We start from the raw sequence: 25,463 nt of genomic DNA on the forward strand, positions 1-25,463 counted from the left end.
ACCCCAGATTCACTCTGGTCGCACAGTCCAGCAGAGCCACGTGCTCACAGGGACCATGTCATTTACAGCTGCTGTCACATGAAATAATGTCATCTAAAGGAGTCCTCATTGAAGTCTCAATGTGGTTTAACAGAGTTTCACTGATCAGTCAAGACTGGCATGAGGGTTCCTACAGACAGCTAACGCTCACCATCTAGTGGTGAGAATAAAAACCTTTCATGCATTTCAGACACTTGAACAGTCACCCATGCCATTTTCCCCTTTATTTTGCTTATATTTCTGTGTTTAAAAAAATAAAAATAATAATGATAATTAAAGGATTGCACTTGTAAACATGGAACAACTGTATGTGATGTGTAAAATTATTAAAGCTGAGGTTTAAGTTGGCTGAACCATATCCAAAATGTCATACTATAGCATGTCGTCAAAAATAAGACCAAAAGTCATAGTGTGTGGTCCAAACAATGAACCACATTGTTCATATAGTATAGCCATACTATAGTATGTTGTCAACAATATGGCCAAAAAGTCATACTATAGGTCCAAATATGACCAAAAGGTCATACTATAGTATGTCATCAAAATATGACTAAAAAGTCATAATATGGTATGTTGACCAAAATATGACCACAAAGTCATACAATAGTATGTCATCCAAAATATGACTAAAAAGTCGTACTATAGTATGCACTGAAAATACACACAAAAAGTCATAGTACAGTATGTCGTCCAAATTATAACTAAAAAGTGGACCAAAAATCACCAAAGAGTTATACGTACAAAACATAAAAACATGAAAAACAACATAGTATAGTATGTCGACCAAAAATCAGTATATCTTCTAAAAATAATATCAAGTTGTTGTAGTACAGCATTTCATCCAAAAACATAAAAAAATATTTAGTATTAAATATCATCTGAAAATAATGAAAAATGACAAAGTATAGTATTTTGTCCTCATAGAACTCATAGAATAGTATGTACTCCAAAAGACAAAATATTAACAAAATGTCATAATATACTATGTCGTCGAAAATATGACCATAAAGTCATATGATCGTATATCGTCTAAAATATGACTGAAAAGTCAAAGTACAGTATTTCTTCCAAAATATGACCAAAAAAGTAATATTTTAGTATGTGGTCCAAAATATGACCAAAAAGTCATCAAAAATATGATGGAAAAGTCATACTATAGTATGATGTCAAAAATATGACCAAATTTCATGCTATAGTATGTCAGCCAAAATATGACCAAAAGCTCTTATTATAGTATGTCATCCAAAATATGACTAAAAAGTCATACTATAGTTTGTGGTGAAAATATAAATAAAAAGTCATAGTATAGCATGTTGTCCCAATAACAAAAAAGTCATACTATAGTACGTGGTCCAAAATATAACCACGTATATGTTTTATATAAAACATAAAGAACAGCCTAGTTTAATATGTCTACTACTACTCTACAAACTTTTGTCCAAAAACCATAAAAAATAGTATGTCACCCGAAAATAATGAAAAATTACATCGTATAGTATATTGTTCAAAAATCATGAAAAAACTCATAATATGGTATGTCTTCCAAAAATCGCATCAAATTGTCAAAGTATAGCATGTTATCTAAAAATCATGAAAAATATAACTGAAACTTAAAAATCACCATTGTATTGCCTGTTATCAAAAATCCTTAAAAATGGGTCATATTATAGTATGTCTTCCAAAAATCATATAACATTTTAATAGTATAGCATATCATCCAAAAATGATAAAACATGACTTGGTATAGTGTGTTGTCCAAAAAACATCACAGTATAGTAGGTCATCTTAAAAAACCTTAAAAAACAACATAGTTTAGTATGTCCTTTAAAACTCAATACAGATTTCATAGTATAATATGTCCTACAAAAATTATAAAGTATAGTATGTTGTTGAAAAATCATTAAAAACGTCATCCTATAGTATGTCATCCAAAAATTAATGAAAAACATCATTGTATAATATTATAAAAAAGACATATTATGTCATCCGAAAATAATAAAAAACAACATATTATAGTATGTTGTCACAAAATCATAAAAAGCGTACTAATAAAGCATGTCATATAAAAATCTTAAAAAACATCATAGCATAGAATATTGTCAAAAAATTATAAAATAAACCTTCATGGTATAGTATGTTGTCCATGTGTCACCAAAAAAAGACAAACTTATAGTATGTGCTCCAAAAATCATACAAAACATGAAAAAATGACATTATATACTTTATTGTCCAAAAATCTACTGTATATATGTATGTATCTATAATCTATATCTATCTATCTATCTATCTATCTATCTATTACCTATATATATATAAATGTCTACATATATATATATGTAACAAAGTGAAGTAAGCCCCTCCCCCCTACCAAAACGGACTTTACAGGTTCACGAATCCAAGCACAGTTTTATTTATCACAATTGATTCACAAAGTAATCAAATGCATACAAACAATCGCGGAAACAGTGACACAAGTTTTCCCTCCACACCGTTCCGCCACAATAACCCCAACAACAACCACAATACAACAAATCGAACATCAGTATCAACTCAGACTACTCTAAATACAACGCATATTTACATATTTCATACATAAACAAAACCATGTAACGACTGAGCTGCAACACAGAGCAACTTGTCACCCCAAATCTCTCAACCTGCTTCACCCCGGCACCGCCTATTTACACCTAAAACAAAATGAATCCACATAGCCTTCATCCCACCCAATACATCCACATTTAAAAGTACGCTCCTACCCGAGTAGAGCTATACTCGCAACATTTAAAGCTGACTATCCAATACTTGTGAGTACACTTGATTAAAGAGACACATTTCACTCAGTCAGTGCTGTTAATGTTAATAAAAATATATAGACAAATAACATATTAATTCCTTTAATCTGTACATGTCATTATGCCATGGAGTGCAGTAATTGCTGACAATGACAAAAGAAAAAAAAAACATTTTGATTTAATACTGTGCCACAGATTCCCTAAATATATGAACAGTGAAAAGCAGAGCTGAAGACTGGGCAGGTTCATAGTCTGATTCTATAGGACTTTATTGTGAAGTCTTTGCCTTCACTTCCTCTGAGGGTTGGTTATACCCATGGCCATTTTCAGAAAGGTCATATTAGAGAAGAACATCTTCCTCATCCTCTAAGAGGACTGAGTGCTGACTCACTGGTGACATGTGGGATGGATGTTGGTATCAGCAGGTTAACTTTGACACAGAGTTCACATGGCGGTTGTTCTGATGTGCTCAATTTGGATGCTGTCCTCCCTCTGAGGTTGGCTGTCCGGCTGTGCAGGCTCAGATTTGGTCTGCTTCGAGTCTTTGAGTATCTTTGAGATGAGCCGCTCATAAAACCAGTCCAGGTCCTGAGGGTCCTCCGGCCAAACCAGGTACTCTCTCCTCTGGACGAACGCTCTGACTGTGCTGTTCTTCATCAGCTGGAAGTGAGCCATCTTGAGTTGGATTGCATTAGGATGGAGATGTAGGTCAGAGGCAATTTTCTTAACAACTTTTTTTTTCCTGCCCACTAACAACCTTTTTCCAGCAACATAAAACCTGTTCTGTTCCAGTTCCTAAACCTAATTTTGAACTGTTCAGAACATTTCATCTAAAAATATACTGGCTCAGTCTGAAAAATTGGTTCTCACCTGAAACCAAAATAATATTTTCGGCTGCAAGTTTTCTTTTAGTTCCCAGAATGTTCTTCTTAAAGTTAGGGTAACAGTTCTTTAAAAACTCAGCTGACTGTGTGGCCTACCACAGTTCAATCCGAAGGACACGCTTTGCTCTGTTTATGTGAGGTTTAGGGAATGGGATAGAATACACACCATTCTCTGGCCTCTCAGGATACCTTGCATCAATGTTGCATTTACCCCATACCCCATACCTTTGACCATTTTCTAGGTTATAACATGGGTTTAAATAAAGCCGCAGGAAAATCAAAATTTATTTTGCTTTTCTATGGAAGTCTACAAGTAGGATGTCCCAGTGCATTGTATAGCTGCACGAAATGTGATTGGCTTGTGGTATTCAAGGGCGGGGCTTAGTGATTGGTCATTTGTTCTGTTCAAAGCTGGTGGAAACGTGGGCTAATTTGCTGAGTAGTACCAAGGTTCCAAAAATCCTGAACAGAACCAGTTCAAGAACCAGATCTTATTTGGTGGGTATAAGGCAGTGTTTTAAATTTAATTTTAATCTGTACGTAGCCTGTCATCTACCTGCGAAAAGTATGTACTCAATTGCCTGCTATCCCTTGATCTTTGCTATTACTTGATCTCTAAAAGAGTCACTCAGCTGGCACCAAAAACGAACCAATAGGATGAAAAATCTGGTAACTATTTTTGCCAGTTGTCCCATTTAAAACAAAATCAAGTTTGGGGTTTGACCAGAGCCAAACTAAAAGGAAAGTGAATATATATAGGAGAGTTCACACCAATGGAGTGTATTTAAATGGAAGAACTTGGTGCGCTTGGTATGAAACACCTAAAATCCAAAGTAAAGCATCTCTTACACACAAGCCCTGTTGGAGACTTTGTGGCTGCTTAGGTGCACACTACACACCCATTTTTTGGACTTGTGAAAAGTGAAACAATTCTGGGAAGATGTACATTCAATCTTTATAGATGTGTTTGGGTATAAGATTCCATTATCATGTACTGTCTTGTACTTGGGTCATATTTCCCCAGTAACATCAAAGAAAGGCTGATACTTAGTTAAGATACTTTGTACCGCAGCTAGGAAAGCCATAACAATAAGTTGGTATAAACCTGAACCTCCTAAGAAGAATCAGTGGCTTGATATCATACAGGAAATAGGGACTATGGAACGATTGACTTTTGTGCTAAGTATGAGGAAAAATTTTTTTGTAAAGAGATGGCAGAGAAACTATAAGGACAATGGCCCAAATCTTGTGTTAACATTGTACGTCTAAGAAAGAAACTGGAAATGTGCTTCCTTTTTAAAAAATATTATTAACACTATACCCACAGGCTTTTGTTTTGTTTGTTTGTTTGTTTTTTGTTTGTTTTTCTTTCTCTCCTTTTCTCCTTTTTCTTTTTTCAAATTCAACATTTGTAACTTGCATGTTACTGTGTATTCTTGTTTAACAAATAAAAACTATTGATAAAAAAAAAAAAAATCCATCACACGGCCAGATAAGAACTCTCCAAATAAATGCCAATATTTCTCTGTATTTCCTTATTGAGTATCAGCAACTTTTTGCTAACTACTAGTTTTCTGTAGTTTCAGCCTTTTCTCATTTTGAACTTGTCAAATAGCGCTGCGCTGTCAATGCTTTTGGTGTACAAATGTGACACCAAAAGCCACCTTCTGCATCAACGTGCAACGAGCATGGACGCCGTCAGATGAGAATATGGTCAGACAGAACCAATGGCATGTTAACGTACACTGGCAGGGGTCCGGGTGAGTCGGACATGGCAGTTTGAAACCAGTGGCATTGTTATCATTCGCTGGCGAAGAACTGGATGGCAGTGGACCCGTCCACAGACAACATGCACAGGCAGTGTCACTTGACAACGGAGCTGGACGAAACTGGTCACATGCGCCTGAAATGCTGGGGGACAGCATCAGCTAATAATGTTGCTAGTAACCACGCAATATACGCACTGCAAAAAAGCCAACTTGTGTTTTTTGGCCTAAAACAGTAATTTATGTTGGTAAAACTTAAAAATAGAAATTATTGATATTTAAGACAATAATCTAAGTTAGCACAACAAAGCAAGACAGTTGTATGCTCCAAAATAATTTGGTGAGTTGCTAATACTTAAATCTTTACGTTGTGGTTCAATACAAGAGACAACAGTTCTGCCAACTCTTTTTTCTTTGTTGTGAAATGCGGGAAAGCCAACTTTCCGAGTTGGCATTTTTCACTTCAAGTCTCGTGGCTGTGTGCTGCTGCAAGGAGCTGGAGTGCTGCTGCCTTGGGCTGAAGTCTGCACAGGTAAGTTTTAAACAACCTTTAATTTAATTTATTTTAACGTTAAATCATACAGGAATTTTATTTTGAGTTGTGTCATAATGGAGAAAGTGACCTTCACATTTTCAACATTTAAACACAAGGCTTTTCAGTCATTAGCAGTTAGCTGCTAACTGATGCTAGCAGGGCTGCAGCAGTTAAGCCAGTAACATTAGCTTGTCTGGGCAAATCCTATTCAATAAACAATTTGTTCAATTTAATAATGTGGAGATAATTTAGAGTTGGAGCTTATTCTGATTCACAGTATTTTGATGACTAATGCCTTGCAATCCATGTGTTGGTCTTTTCCTGTCTGTTAACACCAGGACACTGACCCAGAAGTGGAGCAGACGAAGGGCCTCACTGTGGGTATCCTCACTGTGCTGGAGGATGATGACAGCAGAGCGCCTCAAAGTGTCGTGAGTGTTGCTGTTGTTGTGGAAGAAGAGATTGTTCTTCAAGATCTCCCTGACCTGCCAACTGCTTTTGCTTACCTCTTTGGACTGATCTATGCTTTAAACCTCAAGTACCCAAAGGATCTCAGGTACACATTTGAAACTGTTCAGAAGGTTTTCATGGAGCTTGGTACAGACCTCTCTGCAAGGGTCAGATCTCTCAAAAACAAACTCCTTCAGTGAATCCACAAGTTCTGGATCTGGAGTTGTTGACCTCTAAAAGTTCCCTGCTGTCCAGCCAACACCATGTTTTATGCTTTAGATTCATAGTTGTGTATCATACAGGTTCTGTATGGTCTTGTATACGTGACACCACATGTCACCACACTATGTGTATATGTTGACATCACCGTAACAGCACCCCAGAGTGTAAACAGCTGACACAGAGGGATACCTCAAACGTCACAGGTAGACAAGGACGTTTCTGACAGAGTGGCACCATATGACAAGTTCTGAGTGAGAACATGTTGGAGGAAAGCAACTCAGCAGCCTTATACTCACCTTCCCTACCACCAACATAATCAGGACGTTTCTCAGCTCTTCCAGCATCCGGCCCTGGGCCAAAGTGAACGCCTCCAAGCACCAACCATCTACAAAGAGGAGCAACCCAGTTGGTTTCTTTAACCTTTTATTTATTTAATTTGGTAAGTCATTTTATGATTCACAACACAGTGAAAGCAAAGATGTGAGAGACTATCACCATGGTGCTAGTTAGCATGCTAGCTTTGGTAAACTCAGGAATGCACTAAGTGGCTTGTTCAAAGGAATAGCTTGATAGTTTGGAAAATTCATGTATTCATTTTCTTGCTGAGAGTTAGATGACATGCAATATCACTCCCATATCTGTTAATTAAATATTGCTACTGCCAGTGGACAGTTAGCTTAGCCTTAATGTTGGAAACAGTGGACACCAGCAAGCCTTGCTATGTTAAAAAAAGGTTAAAAAAGAAGCCAGCAGCATTAATGCTCAATAAAGTTGTGGTTTTACTAAAGGTTGTGTGTCCGATTATTTTTCGGCTAGGAAAAGTGTCTGCTGGTTGCCTGGCAATGTCACATAGATTGTTGGACTCATAAGTTACTGTCCCTGGCCAAGTGGGCTAGTAGAATTCCCCAGGGTTGACATTTTCCTGAATGCCAACCCAGAGGCTAACATTGCCTGGTTCCTTCGTCAAAATGCCTATAGGAATTTTTCACTGGATTTTGGATCTTTGCAAAAAATAAGCACTATGGTAAACAAACATTTCTGATACTTATACATTTTGTTCAGCAAGATAATCTCCACAAATAATCACCACTTTTAGGATTTTCAATGCCTAAATGCCAGAAGTGAAAAGTAAATGCTTGGCTGAAATTAACTACACTGCCGTCATGTCGCCACCGCTGCAAGTGTAAAGCCGTGTTCAGTGCAGTTCAGCTTGATGATCTTAGCAACCTTCTTTTTTAAGACACATAAAAGCTTCAGAATTTACAATGGTGTATTTACTGATGTATTTTATATTGTAGAGCAAAACTTGAAAGTCTCTTCACCTTGTGTTAACCACAGACCTTATTTCAGGCTTCTATCCAAAAACCCAATCAAAAATCCCATAGACTTTGAGACAAGGAAACCAGAGGTGCTAAAATGCTAACTCATTTCCACATTTTAAGGCTCATTCCTCTGAATTCCACAACTCATCTTTACAGTCTACAGTATCGATCTTCTCATCTAACTCTCAGAAAGAAAAGGGAATTAGAGTGTCTCTAACAATGTTTAAGTACTCCTTGAAGAAAAGGAAAAAAAATCAAAGCCATATCTTCAGCAGATCAGTGTAAGCTTTCAACTGTTCATCACAGTCAGAAAAACTGTACCTTTAAGGAATTCTTTGGAGACAATGCACACAGTCTTCCTGCTGCCCCAGATGGCATCTCTGATGTTGGAAAGGTGATCTGCACCTGGCAGGAAGTCTCTGGCTTCGAAGCAGCAGCGGAAGTTATTCTCCTCTGAAAACTGGTGATCCAGCTTCATAAGCAAAGCAGACTCAACCCACCCGTAGTCATTGTTGCTAAAGCAGAGGAAGGCATCATACTGCACTTGGTCCACAGAAGTTGCTGGTTTTGGGCCCTCAACAACCCTACCAATGATCTTTTTATAGATGATGAATATGTGCCCTCGGAAATGGGCGTACATAATCCCACTGAGGACAACCGTGATAATGAGGAAAGCAGAGAAGATGAAGAGAGCACACCTGAGATCTTGGACTGACTTTTCGTCATCTTCCTCACATGGTTCACTGACTGTGAAGTAATCCTGCAGAGGAAGGTTGTAGAGTGATGCTGGAAACTCACATCTGTACTCTTCACTTGAACCCAGGACGGTTACATTGGTCACGTTCAGCCACTTCAGGAAGCTGTCCAGATTACAATCACAGTGAAACCGATTTTCAGCCAGGCTAAGGAAGCTGAGGGACCTCAACACTACAGGGTCCGGGTGGGCTACAAAGTTATTTGAGAGGTCAAGATATTTCAGGCTGACCGGGAACACATCTGCCTGCAGAAAAGTTAAGGCATTAGATGAGAGGTCGATTTCTCTGATTGAGCTTAGACCATTGAAAATTCCTTGTGGGAGATTCGCAAGTGAGTTGAAGCTCAAATTTAGACCCAGCAGATTCTCTAGATGATCAAACATGTCAAGGCACTTCCCCTGAGCCCAAATGATATACAAGGAACATGCATGAAGATCCAGCACATATAAACTGTTATTATAAGGCACTGTAACTTTCGGCCTTGGTGTGCACCATTGGACGTAGTTGCCACCATAAAAGAATTTTTGAAGGTGACGGAAATTACTTAAAATGACATAAACATCCTCCAAGTTTGTAAGTCTGTTGTCTGAAACATCCACATAAACACTGTTGTTACCCAATTCCTCGATATTGTACAGAGATGTCAACCTATTGTTACCCAAGTAAAGATATTCTAAATTTGGTAACGTTGAAGGAGAACTCAGGTCTCGCAGTGAATTTCCTGTCAAAAACAAAGCTCGTAATTTTGGAAGACCACTGAATGCTTTGTCTCCTAAGGCACCAATGTGGTTGTAAGACAAATCTAACACCCGAAGCTCTGTCAGCTTGGTGAATGTGTGAGAATAGATTTCTCCTAGGAGGTTGAAGGACAGATTGAGCAATTTTAGATGTCCTTCAAGACCGTCAAAGGCATTTCTGTTTATCTGATTGATTTTGTTTAAGGAAATATCAATAATTATGGCATCCTTTAGAGGACTTAAAAAAGCTTTCTGCAAAGCAAATATACGGTTTTTAGACAGATCAAAAGTGTAGACTGAACTGTTGATGAGGCCTTCAAATGTGCTTTCATCTGGATCAGGAAGGTTGTCATATGAAAAGCCTTTGCCCAGGTGTCCCGAGAATATAAGATGCGCAATTGAAGTACCTTCTATTGCTTTGAAAAACTGTCTGGACGTGGTCTCGCTGAATCCATTGGTGGATAAGTCAAGGACATCAAAGGCTATCCCCTTGAAAGGGTTCCCACATCTTTCCCAGTCAAAATCTTTACTATACCTCAAGCGATTTGATTCCAAGTTCAGGTGTGTGAAGTATTTCCCCCTGAAACCAACAAGATCTTCTTCACATAAACTTTCAATACGATTCAATTTAAGGTTAAGTTTTGTGAATTTCGTAAGTGTTGAAAAAAACTGTCCTGGTCGGAGTCTCACTATTTCATTACCAAAGAGATCAAGTGTTTCTAAGGATAAAAGCGGGTTCAGATAGCTATCTGCCAGTATGGAGTCTGCCAAATTGCAATTATCCAAAAACAGATGTTGTAACTTGAACAGTCCAGCAAAAGCCCTTGGCTCCAACTGAAGGCCTTTATTGAAGCCGAGGACCAACTTTGTCAGTTTTCTCTGCCTGAAAAACGAGTTGTTCCTTATGGTGAGCTGCACATTCTGCTTCCCAAGATCTATTTGTTGCAGCTGGTCATAGCCTCTGAGCGCGCTGCTGTTGATCTCACTGATGTAGTTAAACTCCAGGTAGAGGTGGGTGATGTTGGGAGGCAGAGCAGGAACCCAGTGGAGGTGCCGTGAGGCGCAATTAGCCACAAGACCAGCCAAAGTGCATAATGGGTAGCATGCAGGTACCTGCAGGTTGAAAGGTTAAATTATTCTTGTAAACTAAAAAAAAAATGACTGAACTCTTATTCTTAAAGAAATCATTCAGCATTTTAGGAATATATAATTTGCTTTTGAGTAGAGAGTTAAATGTGAGGATTAACACCACTCTCATGCCTGTATGGCAAATCAGCCCATTCTTGTTCCAAACTTGTAAAATATTGCCACTTTGTCAGTGCTTTTGGCATGAGTTCACAACGCTAAAGGGCACATTTGGGGAGTGCATGAAGGACAGAATTGGTTGCTTTGTTATTATACGCTGGTGGACAGCTGGATGGCACCTGCCGTGTCTGCATGCTATGCGGCAGGATGGCATCAGGTTTAAACACTGCCAGTAATATAAGGAGCATGAGGGTGCCTATTGGGTGGGTGGTAGTGGTTGGAAATGGATCCAACAAACCCTGGACTTTCATGCGGTAGTCTGTTGTTCACTTCCCATCAGAACGTGATGTTTTTTTCTATACCTTATCATGTACGTGCTTCCCCTAATCCTAACCATCAATGCTAACGTGGTGTTCCAGTGTTGATTGCCAAGTGCTTGTGTTGTCTAAACATAACCCTGTGTAGCTTCATCATGGTAGCGGCATCCTGAGCAGATGCAGAAGTCTAATAAGAAATATGTAAACATGGAAGTCCCCTGCAAAACGACAACATGTGACGATTTGGTATGACAATGTGATGGGCAATCATGGAGCCGGAACCAGCCACATTGACATAGCTTAACATAAAGACTTGAAACGGGGGAAACAGCATAAAGTTAGTGTTTGTTAAATCCATACAAAGCATGTTAATGAGTGAGCTTTAGAAGTGCAGGAATGTCGCCACTGAAGGAGCCAGGCTAGCTGTGGTTTGTACAGATGACGTCTTTATGCTGAGCTAAGCTGGACGTCCTCTGGCTACAGTTCCAAATTTACCAGATGTGAGAGTAGTACCAATCTTCTCATCTTATTCTTGGCAACAACATGACTGAGCCTATTTTCCTAAATATTAACATTTTCTTCATTTATAGCAAGGCAGGGCATTGAGTCAGATTAGCTTTGGATGTTTTAATTAATTTCTGGTTATGGTCTTTTAACTGTTCAGTTTGCGAAAAACAAAACACAACTGTTATCTTTTTTCGCTCAGTGCCATTCACTTACCTGTAGATATAAAGCAATGAAAATAGTCTGAAGAGCCGATGTCCACATACTGGCTTCTCCCTGTCGAGATGTCCAAAGGGAAAGTAAATATTTAGCAAAACTTAAAGGATGCAGTGTTGTTGTCTTGGCTCAGCAGTGCAAATATAACTGAGGTCAGATAAGTCATAGTATAGTATGACATAAAAAAAAAATCATTCAAAAAAGTTCTACAATTGTATGTTGAATAAAATTCATAAAAATTCCAAAGTATACTATGGTGCTCACAGCAACATAGAAACTTATTAGTATACTATGTTCTAACAAATATCATAGAAACATCATAGTATAGTAAGTCTCCCAAAACAGAAAAATGTCATAGTGTGTCATCCAGAAAAATCCTCAAAATTTCATAGAATAATATGGTACTCAAAAGTAAAAAGCATGTCCCTCAAACTAGTAGTGAATGAGACTTAATTCAGTAAACAATTCAAAAACACATTAACAATGTGGGCTTTCTAACAGTGTAGTATGTCCTATAAAATGGTATAAAAAAAGTATTCTTCCCCTGTGGGGTTTTACGGGCAGGTAGCATCTTTGACCTTGCATTACTGCCTCTATAAAAAAAAAAGTCACCATAAAGTATATCCTCCAAAATGGCAAAAGACAATCTGACAAGACTGAACTGGAATTGAACCCAAATGCACGACATCGGTATCAAAAGTCAAAAACACTTTATTTTTAAAGGCAGCAATATAGTCTTTAACAAAAGCAGAAGCAAAACTCAAAATCACTCCGAAGAGGAAAAGTAACAACAGAAAATCTCTCAGAAGAGGTAACAAAGTATCAACAAAAAATCACACGAATGAGGTGTATGAAAAAAAGTGGAGTTCACAAAGTATCAAATGAAAATAGGTTTAAAACCTGAACAAAGCAATTGAGCAAGGAACAACAAAAACTTGACTTGGGCATAAACAAGGTGCTGGTTCTCTGGCAGACGAGACAAGACGAACTGGCACAGGACAAAGGAAGACGCAGACTATATATACACAAGGTAAGGGGGAACAGGCGGAGACAATCAGGGCGGGGCCGACAATCACAACTGCGGGAAAACACACAAAGGGAGGAAGTAAGTGACCTGAAACGAGAGGAGAGTTAGGATTAAAACAGGATATCACAAGACAACATAGACACAAGACAAAAAAACAACAACATAATTTCCTAGACATGACACCATCATAGTTTAGTATGACATCCAAAATGGACATAGAGAGTCATGGTGTACTATGTCATCTAAAAAAGGCATGAATAACATCAAAGTATAGTATATTGTGTAAAATGGCCTACAAAACTCATAGTATATTATGTTATCCAACATCCTATAAAAAAAATCATAGTATAGTATGTCTTCTGAATTGGCACAAAGATGTCATTGTATAATTTGCCATCCAAAATGGCATAAAAGCGTCATAGTATATCATGTTGTCCAAAACTGCATAAAAGCATAGTATAGTATGTCATCCAAAATGGCATTAAAAAGTCATAGTACATTGGGGCAGCCTCTAGCTCACCAGGTGAGCTCCATATGCCTGAGGCTCTCCTCTCAAGGAATCTGGCCGAGTTTATTAGAGGCCCAAAGCCATGACAATCCAGAGTTGGGACCAGGGTGCAGAGTCACAGTCTTACACGCTTCTCTGAGCTTCTAGCACAGTCACACACCCATAATGTAAATGTTATAAAAATGGTGTCTGTCCCCCGACCACTTCATTTGTTTAAAGCTAAATTAAACAAAAGAAACAAGAAAATCTCACGAAAATTAACTCATCTCCTGTCAAACAGCATCATAACAGGAGAATTAATGCGGACTCTTGAACGTTAGATCCTTATCAACCAAGGCTCATTTAGTCACTGATTTAATATTGGATAACCATATTGATTTATTATGCCTCACTGAGACCTGGCTTTATCTTGGTGAGTATGTTAGCCTGAATGAATCCACTCCTCCTGGTCATATAAATAGTCACATTGCACGGGACACTGGCCGAGGAGGGGGAGTCGCTGCAATTTTTGATTCAAGCTTAGCAATCCACACGAAGGCCAAGCTAAACTATAGTTCATTTGAAAGCCTTTTTCTTAGTCTTTCTCACCCATCCTGGAAAACTCTACAGCCAATTCTATTTGTTATAGCGTACTGCGCCTCTGGCCTTTACTCTGAATTTCTATCTGAATTCTCTGAGCTTATATCATGTTTAGTGCTTAAATATGAAAAAATTATTATCGTAGGGGATTTTAACATTCACATGGATGTTAATAGTGATAGCCTTAGTTCTGCTTTCTCCACGCTTTTGGATTCAAATGGCTTCAGTCAGTGTGCACATAAACCCACCCACCGCTAATATCACACACTTGATCTTGTCCTTGCATAGGGCATCGATATTGAAAATTTAACAGTTTTTCCTGAGATTCCTGCTCTGTCAGACCATTATTTAATAACTTTTAATTTTTTATTACTTGACTACAAGCCTCTCAGTAAGAGTTACTATTCTAGATGTCTATCTGATTCAGCAGTGGCTCAGGAAGTTTTGCCCTTCTTAGACAACTCTTTATTAGATATAATCAATACATTTTTTCAACATGCATTATTATGGTGTTATTGGCTGTTTTTGCACCAATTTATGTTATGGCGCGTCTCTGCAAACTATTTTATGCTGTTTTGAGGTGTTTACAGCTGTTTTTCGGAGTTGTCATATTTTGACATTTTTCTATACTATAGCCTTGCCTTTTCGGTCAATTTTTCAACATGCATTATAATGGCGTTTTTGGCAGTTTTTGCACAATTTTCTGCTATGGTGTGTCTTAGCACACTATTTTATGCTGTTTTGAGGTGGTTTGAGTTGTTTTTGGGACATGTCATATTTTGACATTTTTTCCTTACTATATCCTTGCTTTTTCTGGCATTTTTTTCGACATGCTATATTATGGTGTTTTTGACTATTGTTGCACATTTAAGTGCTATGGAGTGTCTCAGGACGCTGTTTTATGCTGTTTTGAGGTGGTTTGAGCTGTTTTTGGGACATGTCATATTTTGACATTTTTGCCTTACTATAGCCTTGCTTTTTTCGTCATTTTTTCGACATGCTGTTTTATGGTGTTTTTGGACATACTGATACGTTTTTATGCTATGGCATGTCTTAGCAGGCTATTTTACGCTGTTTTGAGGTGGTTTGAGCTGTTTTTGGGACATGTCAAATTTTGACATTTTTGCCTTACTATAGCCTTGCTTTTTTCGTCATTTTTTCGAAATGCCGTTTTATGGTGTTTTTGGGCATACTTTTACGTTTTTATGTTATGGCGTGTCTTAGCAGGTCATTTTATGCTGTCTTGGTATGATTTGAGCTGTTTTTGGGACATGTCATATTTTGATATTTTTGCCTTACTATAGCCTTGCTTTTTTCGTCATTTTTTCGACATGCTATATTATGGTGTTTTCGACTATTTTTGCACATTTAAATGCTATGGCGTGTCTCAGCACGCTATTTTATGCTGTTTTGGTGTGATTTGAGCTGTTTTTGGGACATGTCATATTTTGACATTTTTGCCTTACTATAGCCTTGATTTTTAGTCATTTTTTTGACATGCCGTTTTATGGTGTTTTTGGACATATTTATACATTTTTATGTCATGGCATGTCTTAGCAGGCTATTTTATGCTGTTTTGAGGTGGTTTGAGCTGTTTTTGGGACATGTCATATTTTGACATTTTTGCCTTACTATAGCCTTGCTTTTTTCGTCATTTTTTCGACATGCTATATTATGGTGTTTTTGACTATTTTTGCATGTTTAAATGCTATGGTGTGTCTCCGCACGCTATTTTATGCTGTTTTGAGGTGGTTTGAGCTGTTTTTGGGACATGTCATATTTTGACATTTTTGCCTTACGCCTTGCTTTTTTTGTCATTTTTTCGACATGCCGTTTTATGGTGTTTTTGGACATACTTATACGTTTTTATGTTATGGCATGTCTTAGCAGGCTATTTTACGCTGTTTTGAGGTGGTTTGAGCTGTTTTTGGGACATGTCATATTTTGACATTTTTGCCTTACTATAGCCTTGCTTTTTTCGTCATTTTTTCGACATGCTGTTTTATTGTGTTTTTGGAAATAGTTATATGTTTTTATGTTATGGCATGTCTTAGCAGGCTATTTTACGCTGTTTTGAGGTGGTTTGAGCTGTTTTTGGGACATGTCATATTTTGACATTTTTGCCTCACTATAGCCTTGCTTTTTTTGTCATTTTTCGACATGCTATATTATGGTGTTTTTGACTATTTTTGCACATTTAAATGCTATGGCGTGTCTTAGCACGCTATTTAATGCTGTTTTGAGGTGGTTTGAGCTGTTTTTGGGACATGTCATATTTTGACATTTTTGCCTTACTATAGCCTTGCTTTTCTCGTCATTTTTTCGACATGCTATATTATGGTGTTTTTAACTATTTTTGCATATTTAAGTGCTATGGCGTGTCTCAGCACACTATTTTATGCTGTTTTGAGGTGGTTTGAGCTGTTTTTGGGACATGTCATATTTTGACATTTTTGCCTCACTATAGCCTTGCTTTTTTCGTCATTTTTTCGACATGCTGTTTTATGGAGTTTTTGGACATAGTTATACGTTTTTATGTTATGGCATGTCTTAGCAGGCTATTTTACGCTGTTTTGAGATTGTTTGAGCTTTTTTTGGGACATGTCATATTTTGACATTTTTGCCTTACTATAGCCTTGCTTTTTTCGTCATTTTTTTGAAATGTTGTATTATGGTGTTTTTGGACATATTTATACGTTTTTATGTTATGGCATGTCTTAGCAGGCTATTTTACGGTGTTTTGAGGTGGTTTGAGCTGTTTTTGGGACATGTCATATTTTGACATTTTTGCCTTACTATAGCCTTGCTCTTTTCGTCATTTTTTCGACATGCTATATTATGGTGTTTTTAACTATTTTTGCATATTTAAGTGCTATGGCGTGTCTCAGCACGCTATTTTATGCTGTTTTGAGGTGGTTTGAGCTGTTTTTGGGACATGTCATATTTTGACATTTTTGCCTCACTATAGCCTTGCTTTTTTCGTCATTTTTTCGACATGCTGTTTTATGGAGTTTTTGGACATAGTTATACGTTTTTGTGTTATGGCATGTCTTAGCAGGCTATTTTACGCTGTTTTGAGGTGGTTTGAGCTGTTTTTGGGATATGTCATATTTTGACATTTTTGCCTTACTATAGCCTTGCTTTTTTCGTCATTTTTTCGACATGCTATATTATGGTGTTTTTGACTATTTTTGCACGTTTAAATGCTATGGCATGTCTCAGCAAGCTATTTTATGCTGTTTTGAGGTGCTTTGAGCTGTTTTTGGGACATGTCAAATTTTGACATTTTTGCCTTACTATAGCCTTGCTTTTTTCGTCATTTTTTTGACATGCTATATTATGGTGTTTTTGACTATTTTTGCACATTTAAGTGCTATGGCGTGTCTCAGCACGCTATTTTATGCTGTTTTGGTGTGAATTGAGCTGTTTTTGGGACATGTCATATTTTGAAATTTTTGCCTTACTATAGCCTTGCTTTTCTCGTCATTTTTTCGACATGCTATATTATGGTGTTTTTAACTATTTTTGCACATTTAAGTGCTATGGAGTGTCTCAGCACGCTATTTTATGCTGTTTTGAGGTGGTTTGAGCTGTTTTTGGGACATGTCATATTTTGACATTTTTGCCTTACTATAGCCTTGCTTTTTTCGTCATTTTTTCGACATGCTGTTTTATGGTGTTTTTGGACATACTTATACGTTTTTATGTTATGGCATGTCTTAGCAGGCTATTTTACGCTGTTTTGAGGTGGTTTGAGCTGTTTTTGGGACATGTCAAATTTTGACATTTTTGCCTTACTATAGCCTTGCTTTTTTCGTCATTTTTTCGAAATGCCGTTTTATGGTGTTTTTGGGCATACTTTTACGTTTTTATGTTATGGCGTGTCTTAGCAGGTCATTTTATGCTGTCTTGGTATGATTTGAGCTGTTTTTGGGACATGTCATATTTTGACATTTTTGCCTTACTATAGCCTTGCTTTTTTCGTCATTTTTTCGACATGCTATATTATGGTGTTTTTGACTATATTTGCACATTTAAATGCTATGGCGTGTCTCAGCAAGCTATTTTATGCTGTTTTGGTGTGAATTGAGCTGTTTTTGGGACATGTCAAATTTTGACATTTTTGCCTTACTATAGCCTTGCTTTTTTCGTCATTTTTTCGACATGCTATATTATGGTGTTTTTGACTATATTTGCACATTTAAATGCTATGGCGTGTCTCAGCAAGCTATTTTATGCTGTTTTGAGGTGGTTTGAGCTGTTTTTGGGACATGTCACATTTTGACATTTTTGCCTTACTATAGCCTTGCTTTTTTCGTCATTTTTTCGACATGCTATATTATGGTGTTTTCGACTATTTTTGCACATTTAAATGCTATGGCGTGTCTCAGCACGCTATTTTATGCTGTTTTGGTGTGATTTGAGCTGTTTTTGGGACATGTCATATTTTGACATTTTTGCCTTACTATAGCCTTGATTTTTAGTCATTTTTTTGACATGCCGTTTTATGGTGTTTTTGGACATATTTATACATTTTTATGTCATGGCATGTCTTAGCAGGCTATTTTATGCTGTTTTGAGGTGGTTTGAGCTGTTTTTGGGACATGTCATATTTTGACATTTTTGCCTTACTATAGCCTTGCTTTTTTCGTCATTTTTTCGACATGCTATATTATGGTGTTTTTGACTATTTTTGCATGTTTAAATGCTATGGTGTGTCTCCGCACGCTATTTTATGCTGTTTTGAGGTGGTTTGAGCTGTTTTTGGGACATGTCATATTTTGACATTTTTGCCTTACTATAGCCTTGCTTTTTTCGTCATTTTTTCGACATGCTGTTTTATAGTGTTTTTGACTAATTTTGCACATTTAAGTGCTATGGCGTGTCTCAGCACGCTATTTTATGCTGTTTTTGTGTGATTTGAGCTGTTTTTGGGACATGTCATATTTTGACATTTTTGCCTCACTATAGCCTTGCTTTTTTCGTCATTTTTTCGACATGCTGTTTTATTGTGTTTTTGGACATAGTTATATGTTTTTATGTTATGGCATGTCTTAGCAGGCTATTTTACGCTGTTTTGAGGTGGTTTGAGCTGTTTTTGGGACATGTCATATTTTGACATTTTTGCCTCACTATAGCCTTGCTTTTTTTGTCATTTTTCGACATGCTATATTATGGTGTTTTTGACTATTTTTGCACATTTAAATGCTATGGCGTGTCTTAGCACGCTATTTAATGCTGTTTTGAGGTGGTTTGAGCTGTTTTTGGGACATGTCATATTTTGACATTTTTGCCTTACTATAGCCTTGCTTTTCTCGTCATTTTTTCGACATGCTATATTATGGTGTTTTTGACTATTTTTGCATATTTAAGTGCTATGGCGTGTCTCAGCACACTATTTTATGCTGTTTTGAGGTGGTTTGAGCTGTTTTTGGGACATGTCATATTTTGACATTTTTGCCTCACTATAGCCTTGCTTTTTTCGTCATTTTTTCGACATGCTGTTTTATGGAGTTTTTGGACATAGTTATACGTTTTTATGTTATGGCATGTCTTAGCAGGCTATTTTACGCTGTTTTGAGATTGTTTGAGCTTTTTTTGGGACATGTCATATTTTGACATTTTTGCCTTACTATAGCCTTGCTTTTTTCGTCATTTTTTCGACATGCTATATTATGGTGTTTTTGACTATTTTTGCATGTTTAAATGCTATGGTGTGTCTCCGCACGCTATTTTATGCTGTTTTGAGGTGGTTTGAGCTGTTTTTGGGACATGTCATATTTTGACATTTTTGCCTTACTATAGCCTTGCTTTTTTTGTCATTTTTTCGACATGCCGTTTTATGGTGTTTTTGGACATATTTATACGTTTTTATGCTACGGCGTGTCTTAGCACGCTATTTAATGCTGTTTTGAGGTGGTTTGAGCTGTTTTTGGGACATGTCATATTTTGACATTTTTGCCTTACTATAGCCTTGCTTTTTTTGTCATTTTTTTCGACATGCCGTTTTATGGTGTTTTTGGACATACTTATACGTTTTTATGTTATGGCATGTCTTAGCAGGCTATTTTACGCTGTTTTGAGGTGGTTTGAGCTGTTTTTGGGACATGTCATATTTTGACATTTTTGCCTTACTATAGCCTTGCTTTTTTCGTCATTTTTTCGACATGCTGTTTTATAGTGTTTTTGACTAATTTTGCACATTTAAGTGCTATGGCGTGTCTCAGCACGCTATTTTATGCTGTTTTTGTGTGATTTGAGCTGTTTTTGGGACATGTCATATTTTGACATTTTTGCCTCACTATAGCCTTGCTTTTTTCGTCATTTTTTCGACATGCTGTTTTATTGTGTTTTTGGACATAGTTATATGTTTTTATGTTATGGCATGTCTTAGCAGGCTATTTTACGCTGTTTTGAGGTGGTTTGAGCTGTTTTTGGGACATGTCATATTTTGACATTTTTGCCTTACTATAGCCTTGCTTTTTTTGTCATTTTTCGACATGCTATATTATGGTGTTTTTGACTATTTTTGCACATTTAAATGCTATGGCGTGTCTTAGCACGCTATTTAATGCTGTTTTGAGGTGGTTTGAGCTGTTTTTGGGACATGTCATATTTTGACATTTTTGCCTTACTATAGCCTTGCTTTTCTCGTCATTTTTTCGACATGCTATATTATGGTGTTTTTGACTATTTTTGCACATTTAAATGCTATGGCATGTCTCAGCAAGCTATTTTATGCTGTTTTGAGGTGGTTTGAGCTGTTTTTGGGACATGTCATATTTTGACATTTTTGCCTCACTATAGCCTTGCTTTTTCGTCATTTTTTTCGACATGCTGTTTTATGGAGTTTTTGGACATAGTTATACGTTTTGTGTTATGGCATGTCTTAGCAGGCTATTTTACGCTGTTTTGAGGTGGTTTGAGCTGTTTTTGGGACATGTCATATTTTGACATTTTTGCCTTACTATAGCCTTGCTTTTTTTGTCATTTTTTCGACATGCTATATTATGGTGTTTTTAACTATTTTTGCACATTTAAGTGCTATGGCGTGTCTCAGCACGCTATTTTATGCTGTTTTGGTGTGAATTGAGCTGTTTTTGGGACATGTCATATTTTGAAATTTTTGCCTTACTATAGCCTTGCTTTTCTCGTCATTTTTCGACATTCTATATTATGGTGTTTTTAACTATTTTTGCACATTTAAGTGTTATGGAGTGTCTCAGCACGCTATTTTATGCTGTTTTGAGGTGGTTTGAGCTGTTTTTGGGACATGTCATATTTTGACATTTTTGCCTTACTATAGCCTTGCTTTTGTTGTCAGTGTTTGGACATGCTGTAGTATGGTGTTTTTGACTATTTTTGCACATTTAAATGCTATGGCATGTCTCAGCAAGCTATTTTATGCTGTTTTGAGGTGGTTTGAGCTGTTTTTGGGACATGTCATATTTTGACATTTTGCCTTACTATAGCCTTGCTTTTTTTGTCATTTTTTTCGACATTCTGTTTTATGGTGTTTTTGGACATTTTTATACGTTTTTATGTTATGGCATGTCTTAGCAGGCTATTTTACGCTGTTTTGAGGTGGTTTGAGCTGTTTTTGGGACATGTCATATTTTGACATTTTTGCCTTACTATAGCCTTGCTTTTTTTGTCATTTTTTCGACATGCTATATTATGGTGTTTTTAACTATTTTTGCACATTTAAGTGCTATGGCGTGTCTCAGCACGCTATTTTATGCTGTTTTGGTGTGAATTGAGCTGTTTTTGGGACATGTCATATTTTGAAATTTTTGCCTTACTATAGCCTTGCTTTTCTCGTCATTTTTTCGACATGCTATATTATGGTGTTTTTAACTATTTTTGCACATTTAAGTGTCATGGAGTGTCTCAGCACGCTATTTTATGCTGTTTTGAGGTGGTTTGAGCTGTTTTTGGGACATGTCATATTTTGACATTTTTGCCTTACTATAGCCTTGCTTTTTTTGTCATTTTTTAGACATGCTGTTTTATGGTGTTTTTGGACATACTTATACGTTTTTATGTTATGGCATGTCTTAGCAGGCTATTTTATGCTGTTTTGAGGTGGTTTGAGCTGTTTTTGGGACATGTCATATTTTGACATTTTTGCCTTACTATAGCCTTGCTTTTTTCGTCATTTTTTCGAAATGTTGTATTATGGTGTTTTTGGACATATTTATACGTTTTTATGCTATGGCGTGTCTTAGCACGCTATTTAATGCTGTTTTGAGGTGGTTTGAGCTGTTTTTGGGACATGTCATATTTTGACATTTTTGCCTTACTATAGCCTTGCTTTTTTCGTCATTTTTTCGACATGCTGTTTTATGGTGTTTTTGGACATACTTATCTTTTATGTTATGGCATGTCTTAGCAGGCTATTTTACGCTGTTTTGAGGTGGTTTGAGCTGTTTTTGGGACATGTCATATTTTGACATTTTTGCCTTACTATAGCCTTGCTTTTTTCGTCATTTTTTCGACATGCTGTTTTATAGTGTTTTTGACTAATTTTGCACATTTAAGTGCTATGGCGTGTCTCAGCACGCTATTTTATGCTGTTTTTGTGTGATTTGAGCTGTTTTTGGGACATGTCATATTTTGACATTTTTGCCTCACTATAGCCTTGCTTTTTTCGTCATTTTTTCGACATGCTGTTTTATTGTGTTTTTGGACATAGTTATATGTTTTTATGTTATGGCATGTCTTAGCAGGCTATTTTACGCTGTTTTGAGGTGGTTTGAGCTGTTTTTGGGACATGTCATATTTTGACATTTTTGCCTTACTATAGCCTTGCTTTTTTTGTCATTTTTCGACATGCTATATTATGGTGTTTTTGACTATTTTTGCACATTTAAATGCTATGGCGTGTCTTAGCACGCTATTTAATGCTGTTTTGAGGTGGTTTGAGCTGTTTTTGGGACATGTCATATTTTGACATTTTTGCCTTACTATAGCCTTGCTTTTCTCGTCGTTTTTTCGACATGCTATATTATGGTGTTTTTGACTATTTTTGCACATTTAAATGCTATGGCGTGTCTCAGCAAGCTATTTTATGCTGTTTTGAGGTGGTTTGAGCTGTTTTTGGGACATGTCACATTTTGACATTTTTGCCTTACTATAGCCTTGCTTTTTTCGTCATTTTTTCGACATGCTATATTATGGTGTTTTCGACTATTTTTGCACATTTAAATGCTATGGCGTGTCTCAGCACGCTATTTTATGCTGTTTTGGTGTGATTTGAGCTGTTTTTGGGACATGTCATATTTTGACATTTTTGCCTTACTATAGCCTTGATTTTTAGTCATTTTTTTGACATGCCGTTTTATGGTGTTTTTGGACATATTTATACATTTTTATGTCATGGCATGTCTTAGCAGGCTATTTTATGCTGTTTTGAGGTGGTTTGAGCTGTTTTTGGGACATGTCATATTTTGACATTTTTGCCTTACTATAGCCTTGCTTTTTTCGTCATTTTTTCGACATGCTATATTATGGTGTTTTTGACTATTTTTGCATGTTTAAATGCTATGGTGTGTCTCCGCACGCTATTTTATGCTGTTTTGAGGTGGTTTGAGCTGTTTTTGGGACATGTCATATTTTGACATTTTTGCCTTACTATAGCCTTGCTTTTTTCGTCATTTTTTCGACATGCTGTTTTATAGTGTTTTTGACTAATTTTGCACATTTAAGTGCTATGGCGTGTCTCAGCACGCTATTTTATGCTGTTTTTGTGTGATTTGAGCTGTTTTTGGGACATGTCACATTTTGACATTTTTGCCTTACTATAGCCTTGCTTTTTTCGTCATTTTTTCGACATGCTGTTTTATTGTGTTTTTGGACATAGTTATATGTTTTTATGTTATGGCATGTCTTAGCAGGCTATTTTACGCTGTTTTGAGGTGGTTTGAGCTGTTTTTGGGACATGTCATATTTTGACATTTTTGCCTTACTATAGCCTTGCTTTTTTCGTCATTTTTTCGACATGCTATATTATGGTGTTTTTGACTATTTTTGCACATTTAAATGCTATGGCGTGTCTGAGTACGTTATTTTATGCTGTTTTGAGGTGGTTTGAGCTGTTTTTGGGACATGTCATATTTTGACATTTTTGCCTTACTATAGCCTTGCTTTTCTCGTCATTTTTTCGACATGCTATTATATGGTGTTTTTAACTATTTTTGCATATTTAAGTGCTATGGCGTGTCTCAGCACACTATTTTATGCTGTTTTGAGGTGGTTTGAGCTGTTTTTGGGACATGTCATATTTTGACATTTTTGCCTCACTATAGCCTTGCTTTTTTCGTCATTTTTTCGACATGCTGTTTTATGGTGTTTTTGGACATACTTATACGTTTTTATGTTATGGCATGTCTTAGCAGGCTATTTTACGCTGTTTTGAGATTGTTTGAGCTGTTTTTGGGACATGTCATATTTTGACATTTTTGCCTTACTATAGCCTTGCTCTTTTCGTCATTTTTTCGACATGCTATATTATGGTGTTTTTGACTATTTTTGCACATTTAAATGCTATGGTGTGTCTCAGCACGCTATTTTATGCTGTTTTGAGGTGGTTTGAGCTGTTTTTGGGACATGTCATATTTTGACATTTTTGCCTTACTATAGCCTTGCTTTTTTTGTCATTTTTTCGACATGCTATATTATGGTGTTTTTGGACATATTTATCACATTTTATGCTATGGCGTGTCTTAGCACGCTATTTAATGCTGTTTTGAGGTGGTTTGAGCTGTTTTTGGGACATGTCATATTTTGACATTTTTGCCTTACTATAGCCTTGCTTTTTTTGTCATTTTTTCGACATGCCGTTTTATGGTGTTTTTGGACATACTTATACGTTTTTATGTTATGGCATGTCTTAGCAGGCTATTTTACGCTGTTTTGAGGTGGTTTGAGCTGTTTTTGGGACATGTCATATTTTGACATTTTTGCCTTACTATAGCCTTGCTTTTTTCGTCATTTTTTCGACATGCTGTTTTATAGTGTTTTTGACTAATTTTGCACATTTAAGTGCTATGGCGTGTCTCAGCACGCTATTTTATGCTGTTTTTGTGTGATTTGAGCTGTTTTTGGGACATGTCATATTTTGACATTTTTGCCTCACTATAGCCTTGCTTTTTTCGTCATTTTTTCGACATGCTGTTTTATTGTGTTTTTGGACATAGTTATATGTTTTTATGTTATGGCATGTCTTAGCAGGCTATTTTACGCTGTTTTGAGGTGGTTTGAGCTGTTTTTGGGACATGTCATATTTTGACATTTTTGCCTTACTATAGCCTTGCTTTTTTTGTCATTTTTCGACATGCTATATTATGGTGTTTTTGACTATTTTTGCACATTTAAATGCTATGGCGTGTCTTAGCACGCTATTTAATGCTGTTTTGAGGTGGTTTGAGCTGTTTTTGGGACATGTCATATTTTGACATTTTTGCCTTACTATAGCCTTGCTTTTCTCGTCATTTTTTCGACATGCTATATTATGGTGTTTTTGACTATTTTTGCACATTTAAATGCTATGGCATGTCTCAGCAA

The 25,463-nt window shown here is 36.7% G+C and overlaps 1 protein-coding gene across 1 annotated transcript in view; it reads right to left on the reverse strand.

The window, feature by feature from the left end:
* Window positions 1–2,425: 2,425 nt before the first annotated feature.
* Window positions 2,426–25,463, reverse strand: part of LOC121955440 (toll-like receptor 5) — a 165,171-nt gene continuing 142,133 nt past the window's right edge. The window contains exons 6-9 of the mRNA XM_088089334.1: window positions 11,785–11,844; window positions 8,332–10,615; window positions 6,985–7,073; window positions 2,426–3,506 (exon numbers count right to left, since the gene is read on the reverse strand). Of these exons, the coding sequence (XP_087945460.1) occupies window positions 3,276–3,506; window positions 6,985–7,073; window positions 8,332–10,615; window positions 11,785–11,832 (2,652 nt within the window). The 5' untranslated portion in view covers window positions 11,833–11,844 and the 3' untranslated portion in view covers window positions 2,426–3,275. The remainder of the gene's footprint in view (window positions 3,507–6,984; window positions 7,074–8,331; window positions 10,616–11,784; window positions 11,845–25,463) is intronic.

Source organism: Plectropomus leopardus, chromosome 16, assembly GCF_026936395.1.
Source record: "Plectropomus leopardus strain MGB_pleo_1.0 chromosome 16, ASM2693639v1, whole genome shotgun sequence".
Lineage (NCBI taxonomy): Eukaryota > Metazoa > Chordata > Actinopteri > Perciformes > Serranidae > Plectropomus > Plectropomus leopardus.